Genomic DNA, 14,330 nt, shown 5'->3' with positions numbered 1-14,330 from the left:
CTGCTTGTCCAGCTACGACTGCACGTTGCGTTAGGGTACTTCTTGAGAATGCACAGTTTCCATTGAGTTGTGACTTGTTTTATTTCCTGGCTCATAGAACTTACTTGATCTCAATCTGTCCAGGGCCAAAGGCAGACAAAGGAGCCTGCAAACCCGGAGGCAGATATTTGCCTTGCTGATAGCAGTTGATGTTGTTACCAGAGGTAAAGCAAGAATTAAGGCTGTTTTCCTTTGTTTAATTTATGCCGTCACAAAGGCAAAGCAAGAGAATGCAATATAAAGAGAAGTATGTTCTATCGTACAGGGTGGAAGGGAGTTATCGCACTATTAAATTGCTTCTCAAACTTCATTCAATCTTAATTAAGAAATTAAGAATTACACAGAACTTTACAATTTAACAACAGACATAACCATAATGAGGGTGCTTTCGGGGATGCAACCCATAGAAATCTATTCCCCTAGGTTAGTGGCATGCTTGATGAAACACTTCACATTATAGTTCCACTCAATTTGCCCATTTAAGATAACTCCACAAACTGTATTTTTACTGCTCAATAGTATGTATGACCTGAGGTATGGTATACCACTCTTGCCCAATCCCTCCAATTAATGTGAATTAGCCTGACATGAGAAGACTTTGCAACAAGATAGAAGGATGATGAAAAGGTGATGTACGACTCCTGTCAGTGGTTGAAATATTTATTTCAAGAACCTGCATTTCTTGCCAATGCGTACCAAAGACCAAGTACACGCACGGCAAAAATATTATAAGTTACTACCAGGAATCAAGTACCATCCATTCAGAACATTAGTAATGTGGCAGCTACGGAAATGATTCGGTTCTGCATTGATCACTTTACACTGGAAGGTTTCTCTCACAGAATATCCGCTAAACCCTCCGAAGGTTGTGCGTTCAAGCCCGAGGTCACAACTTTGAATTCACTTATTAATTTTTATTATTATTAACTGCTCATGCCTATATTCCTGGCACTTCATAGTAATTGGGCCATAATTATAACTGATGGCAAATCAATACGACATAATGGTAACAAGTTGTTTAAGTATTTAACCAAAATATTTTAAAATGCCCTTAATCTTCATTCCAGAAAACAAAACATAAACGATTCGAGAGTTATTGATGTAGGGCATGTGGGGTTGGGAGGAAAGTATCTTTAGGGATTGGATTTTATTCAGTTTGCACAATGACAACTCAGATTCTGCATGTACATATTCCATGATATTTTGCTCTCAATTATACAACTCGTTCTTTTAACACTCCAAGACACTACCTTACATGAAGGGTGCTAGAAATTGCAAATTGTTGTTTTAACATCCAGTCCTGCATTTACGAACCTCCCACCTTCCATAACTAACACAGCTCCTTCATTTATTAACTAAAAAGCAATGAATGATAGTGAAACAAATAACTGTTAAGTAAATGTTAATGCTATTCGTAATGGACTTTCATTGGCAGCTTAGCACAAAACATTTTGCTCTCATGAATGTAAATGATCACTTCACTGAACAGTGAAGTTAATGTTCACAACCACAGAATGTAAGATAATTCACAAGAGATTGTTGACTATGGAAATTCTTTCAAGTGTAAAAGACCCATCACTCACAAGTTCTGCAAGTTCTGGTGCTATGCACAAATTAGACAAAAAATTCGACTTATCAAATTGTTGTGGTTATTCTCTATGGAGTGGGCTAAATAAGAGTATGGTGTTCACACCAGAAGGGAATTATACATTTTTTCTGAGTTCTATTCATGTGAAATAGTAATAATTCTGAAATAAGAAAGTCTTCTGCAAAGTCATACAGAAGCTACATTTGTACCAAAGTTTAATTTCCCCACATTTGATCAGTAATGGCACAGAATTCACACTGTATGCAGTTCCAAGTGTAAACTATTACTGTCCATCCCAAACTAAAGCATGTACAACTTCTGTAGGAAAGGACCTTAGACCTCCCAGTGACAGAAATTAATTTGAGGTAATTATCCTTACATGACATACAGTGCCTTATCGTGTCCTCAAAATGTCACAAAGTGCCTTCAATGGATTTTCTGTGAGGTACTGTGATTGTTTATTTGTGGGCAAACACAGCAACCAATTTATGCACAGCCACATCCCGCATAAAGCCATGAAGTGGCTTCACGTATTAAAAAAAACAAAGATTCTTATTATGAGAAATCATTTAACAGGCTAAAGGTTTCTCCATTCTCCTGTTCAGATTAAAGATCCCATTGCAACAACAAAATTACATTTATAATGCCCCTTTCACGTCGGGAGGACTTTCCAAGGCGCTGAACAGTCAGGGATCAGGACCCGACCGTGGGGGGCACAGGGTTGGGATGAGGGAGGGCAGAGAGGTAGGAGGACGGGTGAAGGCACGGTCGAAAAGGAGGGTCTTCAGTTGTACCTTGAAGGAGGCAAAGGAGGGAGGAAGGTGAAGGGATTGTGGGATGGAGTTCCAAAGGGTGGGGGCAGAGAGGCTACCGATGGTAGGGCAGGTCGAGCGGGAGATATGGAGCAGGCTATAGCCTGCTGCATGGAGAGGTTGATACAGGGTTATCAGGTCAGAGAGGTAAGAAGGGGCAAGCCTGTGGAGGGCCTTGAAAGTGAGGACGAAGATTTTGAATTCTATCCTCTGAGGGATGGGGTGAGGGTGGGGGTGATGGGGTCACGGAGCCTGGTGCGGGAGAGGACACGAGCTGCAGAGTTCTGGATGAACTGCTGCTTGTGAAGGGAAGAGTTTGGGAGGCCGACAAGGATGGAGTTTCCGTAGTCGAGCCTTGAGGTGAACACTCTCCCTCAATCCCTCCGTCTTACCCCCTCTCTCCCCTCTTTCAAGTCCTGCCAAAAACTTTCCTGTTCGACAGTGCTTACGGCCACTTCCCCCCTCCCCCTGGCTCGGAATCAGGCTCCGCCACTGTTACACATTTTGAAACACTATCCTGTGTTTGGTGGGAGCTATATAAGTGCAAGTTGTTGTTGTTGCTGTTGAATGATCGTATGAGGGTTTCGGCTCTTAGCACTCATGGCACCATTCAAAAAGAGAAGGTAGTTTCTCCTGGTGTTCTGGCTAACAACCCCCCAAATAAAATTGGTACTCACTCCACGGCTGTTCGTAGGATATTGCTACACACAATTGGCTGCTGCGTTTTGCCCACAAAAGACACAGTCAATTCACTTTACAGTACATCCTGTGAAGCGCTTTGAGACGTCTCAAAGATGTATATATATACATCAAATGCAAGGATTATTATTATTACTCTATAAAAGTGAAATTGGACTAACTCACCTGATTACTGAAGTCATCGTAACATATGACTGGTCCATTGTGAAATACAGGGTAGTAGAACACGTAAGCCAGCAGCCAACAGTAGGACATGCAGCGCCTATGAAGACTTGTGTGGTGCCAGCAGTACTCCAGACTGAAACTTGTATAACGCAGATTGCAAAGAGCCAAGCAGAACAAAAGCAGATAATATTCACTCTCAGTCGCATACCAGCGTTTCTAAAGTAGAGAAGAAAGTATCATTTTGTTATTTCTTCAAAGCAACAGCATTACCAAACATAAGTGTTCAGAATTTCTCTCAACTGGTCAGATTCATGAAATAAATGGACTTACATGTGCCAAAAGACAGATGTTAGCAAGGTGCTACGGAAAATGTAAGACCACTGGGCTAAACTCAGCTAAATTATAAAGGTGCGCTGTGAATAGATATAAACAATGTGTAAAGCAATAGGCAAGTAAAGTAAGAGACACTTCCATTTAATGAGAATGGACTATTTCCTACATGCTTTCAATGATCTGGTTTGATTGTGAAAACCTGCACTACCTCATCTCATTTCCAAACTTACCTACTGTGTTGAAAAGCAGTGTCCTGTTTTTTCCCCTTTTGTAAATTAAATTGTTCCCTGCATGGTGCCATTTTAACACGAGTTGCTGCAGGCATATTCACACTGCAACGATCGAATAGTAACAATTTACTATTGGGACTAGAAAACTAAATTAGAGTCAAACAGTTTATTATTATGCTAAGGGCAGTCTGTGAAAATAGATTTAATGATCTGAAGTTTGAATATTATTAGTGTCAAAACAAGAACCCTCGCGATAGTTTCTAACCATTTCTCTTTATTTAGCATGAAATATGAGCAAAGCATATCTAGAATTTAAGGTGCCTTCAGAGAAACACATTGGGCTAACGGGCTTGTGTACACAACGGTAGTATTCTCATTCTCCTTCATATACAAGCATGGCATTCTGCCAGAATTGATTCTAAACTATGTGTTGACACAATACATCTAAAGATGGTATCATATTTCTACATTATGAAGGCTAACTATTGCACACCCAAGCAGCAATTCGATCTAAGATTGAACCCATAATTTTATTAATTTGAAAAAAAATGTTTATACACCCAACATATTGCACTTATGTTAAATGATAAATATATCCCTTGTCTTTTCAGGGATTAAGAGTGTTTTTTTTATGTGTTTATTACAACATGTCAAGTTTTCAACTGCTAGCCTGGATAATATTACACAAACTTTGGTGGTCACAGTCTGCAAATCTTTCCTACATTTCACTGCACTTGCTATGACCTTCCTCATTCTTTCAATGTTGCTCATTTTCCACATACATTAGCACGGGCTATGCATAACTCAATCGGGTTGGAGGGGAGGAGAGAGAAAGAGGCGTAAAAATCATTGGATGAGGTGTCAAAAATTTAATTCAAATATCAACTACACAATAACAAACTGCATTTATATAGCGCCTTTCACGATGGGAGGACATCCCAAGGTGTTGGACAGTCGAGGATTTGTATCTGTATTGTGCATGTTTCTGAGCCCTTGGAGCAAGCAAACAATGTCCATCTATCACATTGCAACAGAAAGGCACCAAATAGGGAACTACATGTGCCAGAAAGGCTGATCACAGCAGCGCAACCCATCAATGAGTATCACACAAGATTCTGTGGTCTGTTCAAAGGCTATGCCAGCAACAATAAACTATAAGAATGCAGCAAGCAAATAGTAAACCAGTGGAACAAGCTCCCTAGGGAGACGTTTGAAGCAGGAAGTGTTGATTGTTTCAAACACAGATTAGATAATAATAATCCTTGCATATAGTACATAGGTAGTTTGGGACATATATGCATGTGACCACCAGGAAGGTGGAAGGTGAACTAGATGGATCTTTTTTTCGTCTAGCATTTCTTATGTTCTTATGTTCTTAAGGGATCAGAACTTTCTGAACTTGGGAGAAATTTCCCTGAGTGTCAACATCAGTGGTTGATGAACATTTTGGCCAAACCATCATTAAGTAAAGAACCCTTCCTGGTGGTATAGGGTAGTTTTATATATCAGGAGGTGGGGAAAAAAGTGACTGAATAACACTCAAAACTGAACAAATGATAATGGGGAAATCAAAATTATATTACTTTGGATCTACCCTGGTAGGTAAGGGTTGTAAAGAGAACATGGAAGTAACGAACAATGAGAGAGACAAAAAACAAACTGCTAACTCTTCCACTGCGTATAAACCTGTGATCAACATCTATAAAGGGAACTCCAGTAGAAAGTTCGGTAATGGTTCAAAAGAATCGCTTGGGTATACGATTGTGAGGAGCGGGAGCCGAAATTCATAAATGATCACAGAGCTGGCACGCAACAGTTGGAAATTGTCTACAGGGAAATAAGTAGACCTGACAGCTCTTCAAAGCATCTCTACCTTCCTTGTACAATTATTTCTTATGAAAATACTTTTTTGCCGCACTAATTAGATTTTGAGTTCATTTATCTTATTCACTGGAGAAGTGATATTGCATCTGGATGCTAACTTTCAATAAAATTCAAGGACCACTCGAAAAACCAAAAGCTCTAAAGAGTCATTAATAAAACTACAACTTTGCCAATGAACTGCTGTATTGTTACTTCAGATTCAGCAATCCTACAAATCGAAATTGAATTACCTTTAAAACTGAATAGAGTAATAGTCTTTAACACCAATCAAAGCAAATATCTTGAAACATAATAAGCAAATCAAACCCTTGGGCAACAGTTTAAAAAAGTGTAAAAAGGAGTTTAGGAAGGACTTCTTCATGTAGCGGTGGTGAGAATGTGAAAATCGTTGCCAGAAGCTGTGGTTGAAGCAAAATCATCAACATATTTAACAGGAAAATTGATGCATACATGAGAGGTAAGAATATAGGTGGGGCTCGAGTGCAGCATGAACACCGGTACAGACTGGTTGGGCCGGATGGCCTGTTTCAGTGCTGTAACATTCTATAAAATAATGTAATTCTGTAAAATAATGCAGACCTCCAAAAGCAGCAGGCCACATTTATAGTCAGAGTGACGGATGAGTTTGCAAACTACACTTATATCTGATATGGCAATTTTTGATATGGCAGTATTTCACCCTAGTGGTTCTTGAGCAAATTGAAGGTGATTTCTAAGACAGATCTACACATATGCTTGGCACATTGAAAGGTTTCTCGATATGATCGCCTTTACAGATAGTTTCCAATACAATTAAAACTAGATGATTTCATCGCTATTTTATGGAGATTCATTTTTGCACAGTAAAGCTAAAAGGAATTTTCTCCCTATCCACGTGTTCGTCTCTTCACAGTCCAAACTGATAATCCAATGCAGTGGTGGAAGAGCGCTATATTCTCAGAGGTGCCATCCTTCAGATGAGGAATTAAACCGTGGTCCTCACTGCCTGTTCAGGCAGATGCTCCCACTATTCAAAAAGAGATGGGAGTTTCCCCGAATGTCCTGGCCAACAGACCTTCAGATAAAATTGGTCATTCACTTCATGGTTGGAATATTCACTTCATGGGATAAATAAATAATATACAATAATATAAATAATATACAATAATCCTTGCATTTGATATAGCACTTTTCACGTCTTCTAGATGTCTCAAACCGCTTCACAAAACATATTGTGAAGTGAATTGATTGTATATTTTATATATATATTATATATTTTTTTATGTATATTTGTGGGCAAAATGTGGCAGCCAATTGCGCACAGCAGTGTCCCACAATCAGTCATGGATTGAAGTGACTAATTTTATTATTGTTTTTTTTCTTGAGGAATTATTATCAGAGGTGGGGAGTAAGGTTTCACCCTGCTGGGAATCGAACCCAAGTCCCTCTCTTGCGAGGCCACTAAGCTACAGGACTCCTAAAGGGATATTTATGTGCCAAATTGGGCTGCTATGTTCATCTACAAATACAGTCGCTACAATTTGCAAAATCTTTGAAGCACTTTAAGACATCCTCAACATTACAAGCAATGCAAGGATTATCATTATTACTATTATTCAATTCAAATTTAGATACAGCAAGAATGTAAAGTTATCTTGTTGATTAGTTGAACCTAATGAAATTCAGACATATTCAAAGTGAAGAACAAGAATCCTGTCTATGACATTTGAGGACCTTTTTTCAGATGAGACAGTAAACTGAGACAGTGCCTATGTGTTCTGATGGTTCAGGTCATTGGCACTATTTGTAAGAAAAACTGAGCTCTCCTCAATATTTCAACTTTCAAAATCACCCAAACAATAATTTAATAATTTAATTTATGGTTGTCCGTAAAATGCTGTCTACACCACTTCATGGCTGTTTGCAGGACTTTGCTGTGAGCAAGTTGGCTCCCGCGTTTGCCCACCAAACACAGTCACTGCACAATACAATAAATCCCGTGAAGTGCTTTGAGACATCCTCCCAACATAAAAGACGTTGTATCAAATGTAAGTTTTATTTTTATTATTCATATTGTTATTATCATCAAATGGTTTGAGGCTTGAAAAGCAGCTTTATCAATGTAAATATTATTATTTTACTATAAACTATGGGTTAAGGTCCATACCTGAATTTTTTCAAGAGATTCCATTTGCAAGGTATACAAAAGTAGTATTGAGCACAGCCAAGAAAGCCCAGCGACTTGAAGCTGGGCCACAGCGTAGGAGATGGACAAATGCAACAGCATCATTGCCAAGCCTTTAGGTCCTACTGTAAATAAGCAGGCTAACATTCCATATAACATGAAACACCATACCCTAAACTGAAGAGAAACAAACTTCATGTTACTTCATATAAAAATGAATTCAAAGCAAACAGGTAGAAGACAATACTTGTCCCTGGAACCTTTCCACATTTTTTGCACTATGCACTGATCCCTGGCAACATTAATGCAAGCAAGGCCACCCCCAAGTCTATTTGAATGGTTATACTCAGTTATACTCCTGCCAATGTGAAATTAACTTAAAACACCCTTTTCTAAAAGAAGTTTGAAAATTAGTGGTAATGCTAATTTTACCTTTTAAGCACATCTGGATTTGAATTCCTTCTCTCCCCTTTCCCTACCCAAATGTAAAAGTAATGCCGATATGTTGACATACGTCTCATTGGATATTACAAACCTTTGGGAGAAAAGCACCAGTCACTTGGGATGCAATGATGTGGCCAAGCAGCATCCACAATAACAGCTTCCTTCCCCATTCTGTCCAAAAGCTCCATTCAAAGTCTGTTGGATCCTGAAAAATGTTGTACAGGGTTAGTTCTCCAATATGCCCAAATGGTTAGAGACTCTCAGGCCTTGACCACTCATGTTTCCACAAACATTAACTGTGAACAACAGCAGATCAGGAATATCTGCTTCCTATTTTCCTGCTTCTCATTGGGAAACACTATGATCTAACCTTCATTCTAAATTGCAACCAAGACTAAGAAAACCCAGCTCCATCTATTTCTGTGGATCTGAAGCTACATCCGCATACTTTCCCTGGCACAATACTGCGGTTTAGGCTGTAATTCAAGTAATGTATTCAGATTTGGGCATCCCAATATAAAAGATCTTCCTGCCAAGCGGATGGTATAGCAGAGATTTTCGAAGATGATAGCAGGGATCAGCAACACCAGTTTGTAGATCCTTTCATGTTGAGGCAGTAGTCTCAAAGTAGTTCACACTTTCGACTGGGCCCCAAACAGGCAGTTGGTTGGGGGGGTGAGGAAAGGTGGCTACAAGCACAGTCAAAACGATAAGTCTGAGGTTTTTGAAATTGGGGAAGAAGGAGTAATTGTGAATTTTATTCATTATCATAAAGGAACAAATGATTATAATAGACATTACAATACCTTCTTAAATCCCCAAATCACGAATTCATTCTCAAATCCAAATTCAGCATCAAGGTCATCTTCATACTCTGTCAGCAATGAAAAGCAAGATCATCAGTATTCTAACATGAGGGAACTCGTGGAGTCCTGTAGCTCAGTGGTTAGAGCACTCGCTTTGCAAGCGAGAGACCTGAGTTCAATTCCAGGCAGAGGGCGAAACCTTGGGCAAGTTTCCTTACTCCACACAGAGCCTAATAATAATCCCTCCAAAATAAAAAAACAAAAAAAAAATTGGTCATTTTCAATCTACGACTGTTTGTGGGACATTGCTGTGCGCAATTGGCTGCCGCGTTCGCCCACAAATATACAGTCAATTCACTTTACAGTCTATTCTGTGAAGCGCTTTGGGACGTCCTCCCGACGTGAAAAGCGCTATATCAAATGCAAGGATTATTAAACTCTGGGTTAAAATAAATAATAATAATCTTTGTGTTTGACAATAGCACCTTTCACATCAAACATCTCAATGGGCTTCATGGAGGAGGGCATGTGTCTAAATTAAGTATAGTTACTGTATTTGTAGAGAAGCTCAGTAGCCACTTTGCGCACAGCAATATCCCACACAAACACTGTGTCATGAAATGAAAGACCAATTTCTTTTCATCTTGCAACTGTTGGCCAGACACTGGAAGAAATTTCCTTTCTTTTCGAAAGGTGACATGACAGCTTTAACCAGGGCCTCGGTTTAATATCTGATCTGAAGAACAGCAAATCAGGCAATGCAGCACTTCTGTGCACCAAATTTAAGTGCTCCGAGACATTACCCCACATGAATAGCACTATATAAATGCAAGTTGTTGTCATTGAATTGGAGTGTCAGCCTAGATAGGGAACTCAAAGTTCCATCATCAGGCTCAAACCCACAACCTTCTGACTCAGAGATGTGAATGCAACCATCCAAACTTATATCACATTAGATCCCAACTGTGATGAACTGACTAGACATCATTGATGCCAAGGATTTGCTATTGCTGCTTATTTAAGTCACCGTACTTCTGAACCATTATCTACTTGGTGCCTCCTCTTTCAGACTGACCCACTTTAGCAACACAGAACATTGACAGGACAATGCTATGTCTACTATACATAACAGAAATAATAGAAATGTTTATTACAGTGTACAGCTGGTGGCAAGCAGCCAAACAGCACTGTCTACTTTGACCTTCTGTGAATTTCCGGAACATGGAAGGTTTCACTTATCCAAAGCTGACAATTCTAGGCAAGAGAAGACCAGTGATAGTTGTAAGAGACAACAGAAATCTATGATACACTCCTTCAACAGCAAATATTCATGCGTGGATGACAGTATATTTGGTTAAAAAAATCACCAGGTATCACCTACAACTACTGAAAACTAGCTTTCAATGTGTGTGTGTGTGGGGGGGGGGGGGGAGTCAGGTGAGAACTGCTATAAAAGCATTGAATCTATTTACGTGTACTTGCAGTTAAGCAACTCTTCAAAGCAAATTCATATTTATAATAATAATAATCCTTGCATTTGATATTGCACTTTTCAAATCTTCTAGACATCTCAAAGAGCTTGAGAAACTCCAATTATTGGAGTCTCAAAACTCCAATTATTCTTTGCAATCTAATATTGTATTTATTAAGGGGGGAAAAAAAACAGGAATTAGTATTTAGTTTTGCCCTTCACCAATGCCCTCCCTCCTGAAGATATTTGACAACAGTTTATTTCCACTGGAGGCAGCTCCACAGTCCACGGTTTTCTCTCTCCTACACGTGCCCAAATGATCATTATGTATTGTGTGAGGCATAGGGCGGTGAATGCCGGCAGACTACTGGGCCACTTGGTTGCAAACCTCATCAGTCCTCTCTCTCACACACACACATAAACCTCCAATGAAGGTGGGGCAAGGAGTCGCAAAATCTTGACTAAAACTGAAAGCCCAGGCTGACTTTACTCTCTTTGGCTCCTACCGCTGTTCTGGGTGCAAGACTAACTAAGTGTGTTTTGATCACCCTGGCAGAGAGGATGGTGAGACATGCTCCTAGTCTGACGATATCACTCAAGCCTACGTTGGAGAAGGTCAAAGAGTGGCTCACTCTTTACTGTATGAAATCAACTATTGTGGTGTCCTTTAGCTCCGTGGTTAGAGCACTTGTCTCACAAGCGAGAAACCTTGGTTTGATTCCCAGCAGCGCGAAATGTTAGGCAAGCTTCCTTACTCTGTTTATCGAGCAGTAAGTAGGAACCCGGTTGTTAGTCAATTGTCGGATCACTTTTCCAGGGGTAATAATACTTTCCAAAAAAAAAATTGATCACTTCAATCCATGACTGTTTGTGGGAAACTGCTGTGCACAATGGGCTGCCGCGTTTCCGCACAAAATTCAGTCAATTCACTTTACATTGAATCTAGTTACACCTGTATATTATGTGAAACTCTTTGAGATGTCTCAAAGACTTGATAAGGCCCTATATCAAATGCAAGGATTACTATTATTATTGACAACAACCCTGATCCTATGCCTCGCTTGTTAACGTTAAACCTAATAATGCTGCTCTTATATACCTCCAATACGGTCCCTTCTGAAATGTCTCTTTAAGGATGAATTGAGATACAATGACAAGAAGTTCAACTTAAAAAAAACGAATAATGGTTATCTGCCATGGGGGTTACACACAGCTGGTTTACAATGACCACACATTATCAGCTGCAAAAACAAAAACATAACTGCTCATTGTGATATCAGAAAATAGTGAGCTTGTGTTTTGTTTCCACAAAAAATACAGATCTTTCCATTGATTTATCACGATTCACCGATCTTGTGGATACTCCCCTAAAATTATGCACACTTTAAACTAAACTGACAAATGTTTAATATACTCTAGAGTTTACTGATTCTTAAAGCAGCTCGGTTGCATTCCTGAGAGAAATCAGAAATGCTATAAATTGGTCTGTATCATCCCCTAGTGGAAAATAACAAAACAACATGCATAACCTCCATGTTTGGTTTCTATTCATTATTGAAACAATTCTTGAACTGAACACTTTGAACTGAAGCTCACCTGGCAGAATACCAGGAAATTATTGTACAAAGCACTGGTTACACCCGTAAATGACGTGAAGAGGTCCTAGCTCATTTAATTCCAGTCTTACAGCCAGTGGCCAATTTACTGAACCACACACCTCATTAATGGCCAACAAACACAGTCATCATAATAATAATCCTTGCATTTGACAAAGCGCCTTATCACGTCTTCTAGACGTCCCAAAGCGCTTCACAGAATATACTGTAAAGTGAATTGACTGTATATTTGTGGGCGAAACGCGGCAGCCAATTGCGCACAGTAATGTCCCACAAACAGTCGTGGATTGAAGTGACCAAATTATTATTGTTTCTTTTTCTTGAGAGATTATTATCAGGCGTGTGGAGTAAGGAAACTTGCCCAAGGTTTCAACCTGCCGGGAATCGAACCCAGGTCTCTCGCTTGCAAAGCAAGTGCTCTAACCACTGAGCTACAGGACTCCACAAGTCCTCCGCTATTATAATAATTATGCGTTTGATATAGCACCTTATCACGTCGTTGAGATGTCTCAAAGCGCTTCGAATTATACTTTACAGTGAATTTACAGTGTAACTCAGTGGTTAGAGTGCTCGCTTTGCAAACGAGAGACCTGAGTTCAATTCCAGGCAGGGCGAAACCTTGGGCAAGTTTCCTTACTCCATACGCCTAATAATAATCCCTCCAAAACCAAAAACAATAATAAAGTGGTCATTTTCAATCTACGACTGTTTGTGGGACATTGTTGTGCGCAATTGGCTGCCGCGGTCGCCCACAAACATATAGTCAATTCACTTTACAGTGTGTTCTGTGAAGCGCTTTGGGACGTCCTCCCGACGTGAAAAGCGCTATATCAAATGCAAGGATTATTATTATTATTATAATCTTGTCAAGCACTTTGAGACATCCTTTCAACATGACAATTGGGCCCAACCAGTCTATGTCGGCATTTATACTCCACATGGGCACCTGCATGTATGTATGGATTCACCAACAAGTGGAAACAGCCTATTAACATCCACAATAGCCTATTCTAATTGTCAAAAAACAGCGTATGTATGAACAAATGCCAAAATATCTACAGTATCTCTTCAACTGCAGTCGTCACCAACCTCTGATTCTCACCCCACTCGGGCTCTCACTCCATCTCGGCAAAGCGCTTCAAGACTTTTTCTTTGAAGAAGGTGCTATATAAACTGCAATTCATTGTTGACACATGATAAAACTGAACCCAGGTGTATACCGCTATATTAATAATCCTTGCATTTGATATAGCGCTTTTCAGCTCGGGAGGACGTCCCAAAGCGCTTCACAGAACACACTGTAAAGTGAACTGATTCTATATTTGTGGGCAAACGCGGCAGCCAATTGCGCACAGCAATGTCCCACAAACAGTCGTAGATTGAAAATGACCAATTTATTATTGTTTTTGGTTTTGGAGGGATTATTATTAGGTGTGTGGAGTAAGGAAACTTGCCCAAGGTTTCGCCCTCTGCCTGGAATTGAACTCAGGTCTCTCACTTGCAAAGCGAGTGTTCTAACCACTGAGCTACAGGACTCCACAAATATTGAAAGAAAGTTAGCAGCACAAGAAGTTGGAGGAGGTTAGTAGCAAGAGCGCCTGATGGCTGGGACCTGCTCTCAAAGTTAGCCTCATCTTACCTCTCGAGACTTTGTAGAGCTCCAGAAAGGCATAAAGGTGCAAAGAGATGGTGACAGTAATGTAGAATGCAAGTTCCCCAGGATGCAGGGCTGCACTCTGCCCGCCTTTCATTGTTTCTTTGTGCCCTATGTCACATACACAGAAAGCAAAGCAGAAACATATATATGTACACACATATGCAATTGCAAACATTGACAGCAGCGCAATAACAGACAGTGAAGTCACACAACTCCGCGGTTAGAGCGCTCGTCTCGCAAGTGAGAGACCTGGGTTTGATTCCCAGACAGGGAATGTTGGGCAAGTTTCCTTATTCACAGGCCTCTGTTTACCTAGCAGTAAGTAGGAACCCAGTTGTTAGTTGATTGGCGGATCGCTTTTCCAGGGGTAATAATTCCTTTTAAAAAATGGTCTCTAAATCCACGGTTGTTTGTGGGACACT

The 14,330-nt window shown here is 40.0% G+C and overlaps 1 protein-coding gene across 1 annotated transcript in view; it reads right to left on the bottom strand.

Moving 5' to 3' along the window:
• The window catches only part of hhat (hedgehog acyltransferase), a 107,882-nt gene extending 93,863 nt beyond the window's left edge, over window positions 1–14,019 (bottom strand). Inside the window, exons 1-5 of the mRNA XM_007892478.2 lie at window positions 13,891–14,019; window positions 9,165–9,232; window positions 8,450–8,563; window positions 7,897–8,091; window positions 3,304–3,519 (exon numbers count right to left, since the gene is read on the bottom strand). Coding sequence (XP_007890669.1) covers window positions 3,304–3,519; window positions 7,897–8,091; window positions 8,450–8,563; window positions 9,165–9,232; window positions 13,891–14,002 — 705 coding nt within the window. The 5' untranslated portion in view covers window positions 14,003–14,019. The remainder of the gene's footprint in view (window positions 1–3,303; window positions 3,520–7,896; window positions 8,092–8,449; window positions 8,564–9,164; window positions 9,233–13,890) is intronic.
• Window positions 14,020–14,330: the final 311 nt, after the last annotated feature.

This window comes from Callorhinchus milii, unplaced genomic scaffold (genome assembly GCF_018977255.1).
Source record: "Callorhinchus milii isolate IMCB2004 unplaced genomic scaffold, IMCB_Cmil_1.0 Scaffold3, whole genome shotgun sequence".
NCBI lineage: Eukaryota > Metazoa > Chordata > Chondrichthyes > Chimaeriformes > Callorhinchidae > Callorhinchus > Callorhinchus milii.
Note: the sequence above shows the minus strand (reverse complement) of the source record. Positions and strands in the feature narration are given on the sequence as shown.